The following is a 14813-nucleotide window of genomic DNA, read 5'->3' as shown; positions in this document are numbered from 1 at the left end:
AACAATCATTTCATCATAAAGTAACAAAAATATATGAAAAGATACATTTATAATAATTCAATATTAATTTGTTAATATTGCAAACTTAATCTCAGACACTAGCATGTACTTAACATAAAATTTGTGAATGTAATCACAAAGGAAAAGATAACTTTCCCTGATACTTATAAATTAAAAGTTACACTGCATCAAAACCCCCAAGTATAATAGAAAGCAAGTAATAAATGAGATAGAGGTATTTATAACAAATATAAGCAGTTAAAGTATTAACATTTAATATACAAAGAGCTCTTAAAGGCCAAAATAAAGAGTAACACGACCAGGGTAAAAGAATAGACAAATAATGTGAATAGATGATCCAAGAAAGAAAAAAATGATATCTAATAGACAAAGGAGAAATGCTTAACACTGAATATCAAGTACTTAAAGCTATTTTTTAAAATGAAACTATATCCTTGTGCTTAGTGAATGTATGGTAAAGACATTGATATAGGACTGGACTGACTATCTCAAAGACTAATGGTACAAATGTTTAAATCTTGGTTAGTTTAGTGCAGTAATCGCTCATCTGTACCAATGAAATACTCAGAAACAGAAAAATTAAACGATGCATTCACTACAGCAGTTTTTAATGCTGAAAATTGAAGCCAAACATTTTTATGGTGGAATGGATGATAGAATACTTAACACATTAAATAATTTTTGAAAATTAATGCGATTAAATGTAATAGCAGTTAATTGCAGTATTCTTCCTCTTTCTCCCCTGCTCTGTGGTCCCTCATTACTCTGAACTCTTACTCCTCCAAATCAGAGATAGGTGGGCTGTTTAGATCAGTTCTACTAAGGATCTTTGCCACTTCTTTTCAGGAGAAATCCCCTCAAAGGTTTCTACTTAAAGCACTTGCAGCGATCGATCTCCAGCATAGCTATTTTTAAAACTGATAAAATAAGCCTACACATCGTATTTTCCTTTACATTTACTGGTTCTTCTTCCTTCAATCTTCACCTCTGCAAATTATAATACCACTTTGCCAGAGTTACCACTGAAGTTGGCGATTCTGTTTTATTTTTAAGGAGGGCTGTGTTTTAACTTGTGGGTGTCTTCTCTCAGTTAGTTCCCATCCCTGCTAAATCTTGCAATAAGGAAAGGAAAGAAATGCTTATAATTTCTTTACATTAAGCATTATCCTACTGTTCATTTGCATTATCTCAGTTAATCCAGATAATAATTTCACAAGGAAGATTATATAATCCTATTGTACAGTTGCAAACACTGAATTGTAAATACTAGCATTTAGGATATGGATACAATTCTATCTTGCTCCAAATCTCAAATAAATGTTAATAAATTCTACTCATTGGAAACACAGAGGGATTTATAGTAAACAAGTCAAATCCTTTGATTTTAAGACACTAATGAATTGAGTATTTGGTCAATTTGTTTATTGATTTAAAGATGGAGAAAGGGATTTTCAGAGTTAGGGACTATTTTAGAATTTAATGATTTTATTTCTTTAAGGAACTCTAAACAATATTTATATATAAATAAGTCTAAGTCTTGATTTTTAAAGAAATTGATTACTCAATTTATGAGTTATTTACTATTCATTTATATCTGTATTTCCATTTCTCTTAAAAATTCCTTTGCCAGAGATGAGTCAAAAGAAAATAAAAATATAATGAGCATTTTGATGACTATTTTAGAAAAATACTTAGCAGAAAAGACTTGAAATCATTAACTGAAATTAATTTTAATAATTGTCTTCATTTAAAAATCATCTCTACCATCCTGTAGCACAAATTTTTATGACACTGATTACATTTTACTTTGAGGGAAGTTCTATGTACTTATCCTAGAACTTCAAGTCATTTTAAATTTATCCATACAAGTACTTATATTGTTACATCTCTCTGGTTACTTATATTGTTACATCTCTCTTAAATCTTTCTTCCACCTACTATTTTATTCACTACTTGCTGATAATCCTCATGGAAATTGCTTTTATAATATCCTAGAAAAGATATTCTTTTAAATTATCATTTTTTAATTTATAAAAAACAGAAAAAGTCTTATTTCTATTATGAATGAAGATGTTTTGACTAATTATAGTAAAAAGACATCATGGTTTAATGAAAAATGTACTGGTAGCTTTAAAGTGTTGAGAGCTAGATTCCAAAACTGAAAGTTACTAAGTTATCACTCAAGAAGTTTCAATTTCCCAAACTGTAAAATGTGATAAATACTATTTACTTTTGCAGAATCATGGGAATGATATGAAAAAAAAATTAGGTTATCTGACATATCTCTTATTTAATAAGCATTTTATAATTACAAAAATTACTGAATAATTAGAAAATAGAAAAACTTCTGATAGGCTAAAAAAGCAATGCACACATTTATTTGTAAACATTTTCTTTCATATACAGAGTGATAGGTGCTTCCTGTTTTGACTGCTGAAACAAATGACTTCTGTAAATCATACATAATTATTTTCTTTTGTTTTCAAACTAAAACTGAAAACTATAATGCAAATTACCAGTTCTAGACTGAGCAGTAAAAAAGACAAAAGGGAAATAAACAGCATGCAGATTGAAAGGAAAAAATAAAACCATTCCTATTTGTAATTAACATGATTATTTATATAGAAAATCCTCAGAAATCTTCTACAATAATAAATGAGTTTTGCAAAGTCACAGTATGTAAGATAAATGTAAAAATAAATTGTATTTCTATGAATTAGCATAAATATGTGGACATAGAAATTAAAAATACATCATTTATAATAAAATCATAAATAGAAAAGAAATAACCATATATGAATCATCATTTTTAATTTCTCCACTTAGACACATATTTTATGTTTTTGACATAATTACAATATAATTTGTATTCTCTGAAATTTTAGCTGTGGTAGTTTTAACAGATTTATCTATTAACCACTGTACTAGAAATACAATTTCTTTAAACACCACCACTTCATCCCTAGTGTTATGAATGTGGCTCTGTATTACTTATATCAATGACTTTTGTGCTCTCATATGTATAGAGCATGAAGAACACCTTGTGGTAATTCTAGCAAGGCAGGTTTGTTGATGATGATATTTGTGATAGCTTTTGTTGTCCGGGAAAATTTTTATTTCTCTCTCATTTATGAAGGATAAATTAGTCAAACAAAAAAGTTCTTGGTTGGAAACTTTTTTTCTTCAGATTTTCAAATATATCATCTCATTCTTTCCTGGCCTAAGGAGCTTCTGCTGAGAAATGCACTGATAGTTGTATTAGAATTCCTTTGTATGTGACATTTCTTTTCTTTTGCTGTTTCCAGGTATTTTTCTATATCTTTCATCTTAATGATAGCTTGATTATTATGTGTGTTGGTAAAGCCATGTAACATTTACATGTTTTGTATACTACAGAATGTAGAACACTGACAAAAGAAATTAAAAGCCTAAAACAGTGGGAAGGCAGACCTGCGCATGATTTAAAAGACTAAATGTAGTAGAGATGTAAATTGTGTCCAAACTGATATTCAAGTTTAATGTAATTCCAATCAAAATCCTAGTAAGATTTAAAAAAATATAGACAATATCATTTTAACATTTAGATAGAAATAAGAATGAAAGATATAGCCCAGCGCTGGAACAGTTGCACATATATGGGCAAAAAAATTAGAACTTGACCTAGGTTTCATGCCTTATACTACAAAAACTAACTCAAAGTGAGTAAGTGACTTAAATGAAAAACTATAAAAACTTTTAGAAAAAATAATTTAGAGCTTTGGGACTTAAAGTTAGACAGAGTTATGTTTGATATCAAAGAGTGGCCTATAAAAAGAAAACTTTATATTGTAAATTGTTCATCATCAAAATAAAAAATTGCTGGCCTGTGAAAAGCCTTGTTGAGAAGATGAAAGGACAAGTTACAGACTGGATAACATTTGTAAACCAAAAATATGACAAAGAACTAGTATCTAGAACATACAAAGAACCCTCAAAAATCAATAGTATAAAGACAATACAATTTAAAAATGGACTGAAAACATGAAGGAACATTCCATTGTAGAGGGTATACAAATCATAAAGAAGCCCATGAAAAGATGTCCAACGTCATTACCATAAGGAAATGCAAATTCAAACCACAACGGGAGATCACCACACATCTATTAGAATGGCTGAAATAAAAAATAGCAACAGCATTAGATGTTGGCAAGGCAACAGAAAAGCTCATAATTTGCTGGTGTAAAATGGTAAAGTGATTTGGCAGTTGGAAAACAGTTTGGCAGTTTCTTAAAACATTAAACATTTGACTACCCTACTACCCAACATTTGCACTCTTGGGAATTCATCCCAGTTAAAGGAAAACATGTTTACCAGAAAAGCTTCACACAAATATTTATAGCAGCCTTATTCATAATAGCTGAAAACTGGAAAAACCCAGATGTCATATAGTTGGTGAATGGTTAAACATCCACACCAATGAACATTACTCGGCAATAAAAAGGAGCAAGCTCTTGATACACAAGAGAACTTGGATGAATTTCTGGAAAATTATGAGTGAGAAAAGCTTATCCTAAGAGGTTGCATACTGCGTGCTTCTATTTATGTTACATTCTTGACATGACAAAACTAAAGAAGTATAGAACAGATTTGTAGTTGCCAGGAGCTAAGGAGGAGGTGGGGGCCAGAGGGAAATAAGTGCTGCTATGAAAGGGCACCAGGCGGGATCCGTATGGTGAGGTTTGTTCTGTCTCTTGATCCCAGTTGTGAAGTTGTACTACAGTTTTGTGAGCTGTTACCACTGTGGGCCACTGGGAAGAGGGCACACAAGATGTCCCTGTATTATTTCTTATAACTGCCTCAAAATCTACAGTTCTTCAAAGTGCATATTTTAATTTAAAAATTAAGCTATTTTTTTTTTAAAAACTGCAAGATGCACATTGATTTGTAAAAGTTTCTTTCACCTACACAATAATATGTGCTCCTATTCTGGGCTACTTAGAACATACCTTCTATAATCCATTGCATAATTACTTCCTTTTGTTAAAGTGAATCAAATCATTTTGAAGTATTTTTTTTAAAAAAAAACTCTAAATGTGCAAAAGAACTCTTACTCATTTTTAATTTTGGACATTTGAATTTGACATGAGCATCTCTGAAATATTAATGTATAAATATTTGAAATATTCAAAAAATAATTTTTCAAGATAGTTATGACTATTTTTGTGCTGATAGAAGCTTCTATGAAGATAAAGTGCTCAAAATGATCTTACATTCTTCAATATCTATATTGAATTCAGAACTATTTAACACTTTTATTGAATAAGACTAGAGTAAACCCCAGAACTTTATTATCCTCTCATGTTTATATATAATCTTTTCAATTCAGGTTTAAATAACTTGTATGAAAAACTAACTCATAAGAAGAAAGGTATATTAAGATTCTCTATCTAAAATCTTTACATTCATCCTTATATATGTGAATTATAAAGCTTATACTAACAGTTTTATAAGTTGTCTGTACTAAAAGTGTATATATTAATCCATAGCCATATATCTTTATATAAAAATGAAATAAAGCAAAGAGATAAAAATAGGATTTATAAAAATTTTAAAATTTTTTTCTACCTTTTTCCTAACAAAATACCTAGTAGCTGTAAGAACTTAACACACAGCAGAATTCAACTCTATTTGTCGCCATTTTTCACTCACTTGTATTTTCTTTCAACACCCTTTAAAACAATGCTGACCTTGAAAAAAATTAATGCTATCAATGTACTGAAGAGGAGGAAAATTGCTCATCAATATGAAGATAATAAACTCTACTCATAACTTTAATTTTTACTTCTTTTAGTTTTATCTATGTAGTGTGTTGTCCTGAGGTGTGGGGAACGTAATCAATTTTAAATTGCATAGACCCATGTTTTAATTTCCGTTCTCCCACTTGCTGACTGCAAGTCCATCTCTGCATCTCAAGTCTGAAAAAGTAAAAGAGCAAAGACTACATTTAATATCAACAGTGGACACCTAAAATGAGATAACAAATCTCTAGTGTCTAGAAGTATGCCCACTCACCTTAAATACTCTGTATTCACTCACACCCACTCTAACTCACTTGGAGTGATTATATATTTTTCTTCCTGTATTTGGCCATAATCTATAAAAGATTAGTATTTTGCTTGTCTGAAGATAAAATTTTTTACCTTTTTAGAGAAAGTCTTAATAATGTTAACACCATATTTGTGACAAAAAACCTTTAAGTACAAAAAAATTGTACTTAACAATTTTTCCTTATGAAAACAAAGAAAATATAAATCATTTCAATTTTTATGACATCTATAACCAAAAAGTCCCAATATCTGTCTTTACTGAGCTGTCTTGACTTCCTCAAATCCCTTCCATGCACTGTTTTTCAAAATGATGGAGACAATGTTAGGAATAGAGCTGAGTGGTAGAGCATTTGCCTGGCACAGGTAAGGCCCCTGCTCAATCCCCAGCAGTAGTACCACCACCACAGCTAAAGATCAAAACAGAAATACAAGGAGGAATCTAACTCCATGTGGCAAGTGGATCCCAGTTGACCAAATTTTCTTCCTCCTTACTTGCAGTTAAAATATAGAAAAAAAATAAGAATAAATGTGTAGTGGTGTTGAAAAACAGGTAGTGTTACTATCAGAGGCATTTGGGAAGTGTGAAAGTTAAAAACAAATATTGTTAGATATGGACAAGACCAGAGGAAGAGATCTATGATCCAACACAGGGGCCAAGTGAATGGACCTGATGTTTTATTAGACCCCTGTGAAAGATCTCAAGCTTGAGCCCCAGAACATGGTTATCAAAGTCAGAGGAAGTGGCCAGAGCAACCACAGAACCTCAGCACCTTATGCATGGAGCAGTCGGCCCTGTACTCTGCCCAGCAGGTGACATTAGCTGTCTGGGTAAAGTGAGGAGTCTGAGAAGTTCCTAATGTGAAGATTGGGGCAGAAGAGAGGAGTGGGCCAGGTCCCTTGGCAATCAACACTGGCTAACAGGAGTGCCAGAGCCACAGGGGGAAGTGGATAACCAAGAAGAGAGAACCCAAGCTCAAAGAACAAAGTAAATATTCCCCGAGAAAACACAATTAATGTCAGAAAAAGATTCTACTCCGTTTTTTTCAGAAAGACACTTATATGTGTTCAATAACCTCTCAAAAATAAAGTTCAGGTTCTTTAAAAAATGGAATACTTAGGGGATGAGGAGACAAGTTTTGAAAGCTAAAAATGGGGTCATTACACCCAATGTCATAATAAAATGTCTGAAAGTTTTCTGCCTTTTGTTCTTGACTTCTTCATGAACCTAGAGTCTAGAACCATGCTTAACACATAGCTGAGAGTCAGCATGTATTTGCTGAACAAATTGAAGTGCTGTAGGACAATAAACTGTGGAATATACCCAGAAAATAAATCAAGAAGGTGCAAAGAGACTCAACACTTACTTACAAGGAGCTCCAGAAATAGGAGAAGAAACCACAGAGGTAACTATAGAAGAGTGCAGGATCAGCATAGGAATAGACAAGCACATTAGTAAAAACATAACAAAATCCAAAAATAAACCCAATTTATATTTAGCCATTTAGTATATGATGAAGATGACGTTTCAAGTCTGTAGAGATATGATAGCATAGGGAGAGTAGCCTATCATTTGGGGGAAAAGGTGTAGAATATAATATTTTTACCACATGCCAGATATATAAAATATACCAGCTTGATTAAGGTTTTAAAGGTAAATACTATTATTCTGGTGGTTCATTTATACAACTCACTGTCTTTTTAAAAAGTATTTTAAAAGGCATCTAATTTTACTGCCACTGGCCTAATAGAACATTAGTTTGCACTGATATAATTTATAATTGAGTGTCTAGAACATTTGTCTTCTCCACGTATTTCTATTAATGTCACCACAAATTTTCTTATATTCAGTGGTTTCCCTAATAACTCATTTTGAATCTTAGTTTTCCCTGGCTAATTTAATAACACCATTGACTTTTGTTAGTACCACTTCATCTTTGTACTGACACTAGTGCATCCCTCTAGTCCTATGACATTTTATTAGGAGTTTGAAGATGTTCCTTTATAATGAAATCAAGTGATTTCAAATGGTTTTAAATTCACTTCAATTCAAGTAAGTGTATTTAAAATGTAACAGAAAAGGGAACATGAAATGGATTTTTTAAATTTAGAGAAAATTTGGATGAAAATATTATCCAAATTTTATACTGGTTAGGAATTATGTTTAATTTAATTCAAATGTGGATCATATCTGTGTGGTTTGTCGTAATGCCCATGATATCTTTAATGTTTTATCAGAAGATACAAGGTATGATCAAGACATATGGTAAATGGTTAAATAAAAATGAAAAATTATTACAGTAAATGACACATTGCCATTAATTGCCCACAAAATTCTCCCGCTTGCTTTGACATATACTTATCCATTGTTCTTGCTACTCTATGGAGCATTTGTGGAAGTCTTTTCTCATGAGTGTGTTTTCATTGCTGCTTTGATATCCTGAATTGATTCAAAATATTCATGACAATTTCTGTCGTATGAAAACATTACTGTGTGTCTTTATCCACTTTATTCATTGTATCTAGCATTATTCTACTTCTGGCTCTTCCCCAAAGTCAAACTGACCATGAAAAGTAATTGTTTTGAATAGATTCAGAACTGGAGGCAGCCATGATGGTGCCTCTCGTGAGACACTCACGGAAGAGGACTTCTGAAACTGCTTCAGAAAGTGACAAGAACAATGGCATAAGTGTGTTTCAAGCAAAGGGAGGTATTTTAAGGGGAGTAGTAGTAATGTGTCTTTTACTGTAATAAAAATTTTTTAATTTAACCATTCACTTATAGTTTGATCATTCCTTGTCTTATTTTAACTTACATCTTTAAATAAAACAAAATATTTTTATGATAATAGATTCTGATTGATGAAGAGGATCCACGATAAGTGTAAGGAAAGCATATCATCCTCTATGTGACCCTAGGAAGCTCACACATTTGTCCCTTTAAAGCAATCCCTAACTAACATAGGGCGGGCTTCATGATGAAGGAAGAAGTGTAGCCTCACAGGGCCCTGCACTTAAAAGGGCCCTCTGCTTGAGGTTAGTGCCATTTGGTCAAAATTCTTAAGGGTTTTATGTCTGTACTGTTATTTTGTAAGTGAAGTTTGTGAGATAATGGAGCTTGTGCTTTGGCTCGGAGTTGCTGGTGTGTTTACCCTACCTCCTGCCATATTTGCACCTTACTGGTGGGATTCTTGGCCATCAACTGATGTCTGTTCAGTTTCAGCTCTTCAGAGACATTCCCTAATCATGCTATTGTAAGGGTCGAAAACTTTTTCTGTAAAGGACCAGAAAGTGAAATAGTTAGGCTTTGTGGTTCTTATAGTTTCTAGCAACTACTCACCTGCTATATAGCAGGGAAACATCCATGGCTGGTAAACAAAAGGCAGGGCAGTGCTTTGTCCCAATAAAACTTTATTTACCCACAGAAATATTTGAGTTTCATACGGTTTTTAGATGTCAGAACTATAATTATTCCTTAGATTTTTAAAAAACTATTAAATATGTAAGAAACATTTTTAGCTCACAGCCTTCTCTACCAAAATAGCCAGAAGCCTGGGTTTGGCCTCTGAGCTGTAGTTTTTTGACTCCTCTTATGTATTCATATGTGACTTGGGAAGTAGAGATAAGAGTGCTAGACCTCAGGCAATGGAGATGTTTTCCGGAAGAGAAGCCACAGAAAACACAGCTCATTTTACATGTTGACACTTGGAAAATCCCATTTATAATTTCAGTGAATTTGTGAAATTTCCTTATAACTAGTGGCTCTGTAGAATTCCATTCAAGTATTAAAAAATTAGAATGCATTAAAATCAAAGTTTTTGTGAATGTTATAGACCCATCCCCTTTGATATCCACTTTTAATACTGTACCATCTCTTTATTCTTTTCTCCCACTGTTGTTATTTCAGTTCTCCTTTTTAATCAGTCCTGTTTTTGTCTTTCATGTTTTGAGGCTCCATCTGCTTTTCCCTAGATTTGACCATATGAACTTTTCTTCTGATCTAAGCCCTTCTGCAGATTACTCATGTAATCTTAAATAAATCATTTGGCCTCTCTCAGCCACTACATTCTATACTAGTTAGGTTAAATAATGCTAGAGGACACAACAGACAATCCCACAATCTTAATGACATAACATAAAGGAAGTTTCTGAAAACTTCTCATAAAGTCCAATATGGGTTGTATGACCCTCCTTCAACTTGCATCTACATAATCTGGATGTTAAGAGAGGGGTAGAGAAAGTTCTCATCTATAAACAGTCAATTGTTAACAGCCACATGGCTCAAATCAAATGCAAGAAAAGCTATGGAATAAAGGGAAGCTATGCTTATGATTGTATTGAGCACTAAAACAATCAGTAAAATTATCCCTTATGCTGAGTTGCCAAATGTCTTCCCTAAGGAGCCAGACAGTTTTTATTTTAGGTGTTGTAGATGATATGGTCTTTCTCACAACTACTCAACTCTGCCCTTGTAGAGGAAGTGCAGCCATAAACAAGCAAATTAATGGGCAATGGGCATAGCTTTGTTTTCATGAAACTTTATTTTCAGAGACAGGAAGGGCTAGATTTGGACCACAGGCCATAGAGTACTGACTCCTGTCTCAGAGCATGACTAAAATAACAATTCTTACTTTTCTTCACTTCAAATGATCAATGAGCTTTCAGCAGTTCCTTCTTCTTCAATATTCCACATTTACTAGTGATGACCAATAGTTTCAAAGATGCAAATGAGAACGTCAGATGATCTGAGTTTTTGTTTCCCTGGAATTTCCTTCAGCCTACCTCCCCTCCTCCAGACATGTCCTTTGAGGATATATTCAGTTAGATCAAAGCACTCTGCTCAAAGAAAGGGACCTATCATGTAGATTTGGATGAACAGACTAAGCAGTCTAAACTGGGTCTCAGGAGCACACACAAGCACACATCTTGTGTATCTCTGGTAGACAGGTGTATAAATTTGTGTTTCCCATGGAGAGAGGGGCATAGGCTTACCTTTTGGCATCCACCCAACTGAGAAGCTACTCACCATAGACTTCTTACTTAGAATCAATGGTGGCCAGGGATTTAGCTCAGTGCTTCTGCTGTCTCCCTCGCAAGTGCAAGGTCCCGGGTTTGATCCCCGGTACAAAAAAAGAAAAAAAGAATCAATGGATCAGTGGTCACAGCCCATTCATCAGACACCAAGTCCAAGAAAGTTAACCACATTACCATCTCCTAAAAACATGGATATCTCCAATTGTATTGCTACTGCTTTGTTACAATGTCTTGGTTGGAATTCTGTAAAATTTTCTTAACTAATCTCCCTTCTGCTGTCCTTATCAGACCAAACCATTCTCTAGACTGCTAAAGTGAGTTTATTAAAATACAAGCCCAATTATGAAGCACTCTTGGAAATCATTCATTGGTTACTTAAAACATTCAGGTTAAGGATGAAACTTCTTAACGTGGCTTTTAGAAGCTTTTATGATTGGTCTCTGCAACTTTCAGTATCTCATGTCTCGAACCCACTGCTGACTTTGCGGATTCTGTACTCTGGCCATACTGAGTTATTTGCAGTTTTGTACTTCCTTGTCCACATTTCTCCTTCATCTACCTATCAGCTCTGCTTCACTGAAGTCAGCTATGAGTTACCTGTCCTTAGAGCCTTTTCTGATCACCTTCCTAAAGTAGAGACCTACCTTTTGGCTCCTTTATATTCCAGGCTTCCACATAGTGTGTCTCTTCCCTATGCACCATCTCTCCTCTCACCTCAAGTCTCTAATCACCTGGAGAACAAAGACAAAGTCTCACTTTTATTCCTAGTGCAGTGCTTACCATGCATTTACCAATTTCTGAGATTTACTGTGTGCTCAGCAAATATTTATAGAATGAATTAATGCAGCAAAAAATAGCCTGTTTGTCTTTATGACTAAATAACAAATTGTTTTTAATGCAATTAGATCTGTGGGTGGCTACGGTTCAGAAACATATATTTGGGAAACATTTATAAGTAAGGGGAGCATATACATCAGTTGGCTTCACCTTTACAAAACTGATGGGATAGAACATTATAAAAAATTGGTCTATTGCTTATATATAAAGTGAAATAAAAATGCAATACAAGAAAAACTTAGAATGATGGCTACACCTGTGTCCCAGCTTATGCCCCTTTAACTGCTGTTCCAGAGCCCAGTGGAAAGGCCACTGAATGTGAGTTGACATTCAGTAGCCCCACGGACATTTAATGAGAAACCAGGCCTGACATTAAACTCTGATCTTTTATACTTCAAAAGCAACCAAATCCTGTGTGGTACTAATTTGAATTCTATTACTGAGTGCATGTGTCATAATAATAAATGACTTACACTCTCTTGTAGAACAATATTTGTGCCTCTCAACCTCTTTCATAAAACATTACAATGATAAAATAATAAGGTCTATTGTGATAATTTCACATCTTACATTAAAAATTCCATGAAAACAGATGTTTCCCATATAATTTTATATTATGGACTGAATGATATCTATTGGAAAAGAACATGATAAGCAGGAAGAGCCAGGGTATTTGAGTATCTTGTATGAAAGTAATCTATGAGTACAATGATTGAATTAATAATCATTTAAGGGAAATGAAAACATTAACAAACCACAATTTATTGTACTTTGGTAAAAGTAAAATGCAGTAAACTTCACTATATTATAGAAAACTTACCTTTATTATAATATTTATATTTATAATAAATTATTAATATTTCAGTAATATAAACATAAAGAATACAAAGTGAAACTTTGATTCTTGGGAAATGTCCACACACATCTGAGAGCCAAAAAGATTGCAATTTATCCTAAGGACGATATCAGAAACTTATGTGGCTAGGGAAAAAAAGTGAATCTAATTAAAATATAGGCAAGATTGGAAAACTGCTATAGGGAATAATACATAAGTGACAAAGGCTATGGATTATATCTATTATTACTCCATGATGTTAACTTTTATTTTTAAATTGACTTTTCTTGCTATTTGGGGATTAATTAAAATCCTTAAAGAAGAGATTCAAAGTTCACTATAAATACCAAGTAGATTCTTAGATCCTAGAAAATGTTCTATATAACTTTACTTAATTCTGGCGATTAAATCCCAGCATATGGTACTTGGGGACAATATCTAATGCCACCAATTCCTTGGACTATATAAAGAATCAAAAAATTGAACTGCTTTAATTATACTTCAATGTTGTAAGGGACCTTTTATTATTGGATTCTATATCCTCAGGGTCTAGCAAATGCCGGATGTTTAATAAATGTTAGTTGAATGAAAAATGACTTAAAGTTGCAACTTTCAAAATTGATCATTAAGAGAAATGCTGTGCAATATGTCTTTCTCATCTTTGGGGGAAATCATATAAAAGTCTAAATATTATATCAGCTATGCCATAATATTTTTAATTAAACAATCTTTTCATTATTTAATTCATCAAGTCATTTATTATCTGCTTCTAAGCACAATTATATTTAAGGACTAGAACCTAGAGAGCTTAACTGAAATTGTCACAGATAAATGAATGGAGAGATTGGGCTAAAGATAAATGTGATGCTATTAATACTCTTGTCACATTTGTTTACTTTAGCCTAAACAACGAACATCCATTGTGTCTTCTCTGGATTTTCATCGAATGAACCACAACCAAGAATATTTCGAAATCAGCACGTCTGCAGTGTGTGCAAGCTCTACTTCCAGCCCTGCTGTTAGTCCACCTACCTCTTCCATGGGAGCCATGGAAGTCAAGAACAAAGGAACTGAACATGCAGGTACAGCAGTTCACTTTGTGCAACTGTACTTTTGAGCTTCTCAGACTAAAGCCTTTATAATTTAGCAGAGTTAAGAAGAGTCTTCATACAAATTATATTTTTGGTTTATATACATGTGTGGCAATGTGGGGTTTTAAGATTTATGTTAGAGTGTGGGTATAATATTCTTTTTCAATACATTAATAATCTTTCAGGTAGTAAAAATGATTTAGTATTATTATGGTAATAAAATAGCTACAGACCTAAAAATGTTCTTCCACTGCTATATACCTTTCTACACAGAGTGGTATCAACTAATCAGCACATGGCTTTGTTGATAGTTGCTTTGAGGCGTATCCATACCAAGGATATTTGGTAAGACCAAGTTGGAAAATGTTGCCAAGGTGGGCTGTAAGTCTGCTTAAACCATGATAAACGTGGAGAGGAGGGGTGTGAAAGTAAGGAGAACATTAAGGAAAGCCATAGCACCCACCAGTAAAACATACCTGCTTCCACTCAGTCAGATTTAGGAGACTTTCTTTCTTTGGGGAAGAGGGAGCTAGTAATTAACTAGTAAGGCTGAGAGAGAGAAATATGAGAGATGGAACCCAGTCTCTTTCCCTTCTGTCTAATTTACATTCAGTGAACTATTCAATTTTTTTTCTTCAAAACCCTGTAGATATGATTAATATGAATTTTAGAATCAGAAATATGGCATTTTGGGTATTCTATGTAATCTTTATTCAAAATGTGTGTGCAAAGAGCATGTGTATATGCTCATATTAAGTCCTTTAATCTGACTCTACTTTTAAAAAGCACTAATACAAACATTCCAAAATACAGCCAGGAGTTATTTTTCCTCAGAAGGGGAAAACTGATTTTAACAGTGATGACTGATGAAAATGGTAAGATTTAGATTCTGTGGAAATTATAATCCTGTCT

General features: G+C 33.2%; 1 protein-coding gene across 23 annotated transcripts in view; it reads left to right on the top strand.

Annotated features, from left to right (window-relative positions):
• Anks1b (ankyrin repeat and sterile alpha motif domain containing 1B) overlaps nucleotides 1–14813 on the top strand; it is a 1083815-nt gene that overhangs the window by 457933 nt on the left and 611069 nt on the right. For all 23 annotated transcript variants that reach the window (XM_087192834.1, XM_087192832.1, XM_087192833.1 and 20 more), the window contains one exon: nucleotides 13712–13892. In XM_087192834.1, the coding sequence (XP_087048960.1) occupies nucleotides 13712–13892 (181 nt within the window). The remainder of the gene's footprint in view (nucleotides 1–13711; nucleotides 13893–14813) is intronic.

The sequence above is a fragment of the Heterocephalus glaber genome, unplaced genomic scaffold (assembly GCF_053883595.1).
Source record: "Heterocephalus glaber isolate CG9 unplaced genomic scaffold, H.glaber_assembly_v1.0 deba00001572, whole genome shotgun sequence".
Classification (NCBI taxonomy): domain Eukaryota; kingdom Metazoa; phylum Chordata; class Mammalia; order Rodentia; family Bathyergidae; genus Heterocephalus; species Heterocephalus glaber.
Note: the sequence above shows the minus strand (reverse complement) of the source record. Positions and strands in the feature narration are given on the sequence as shown.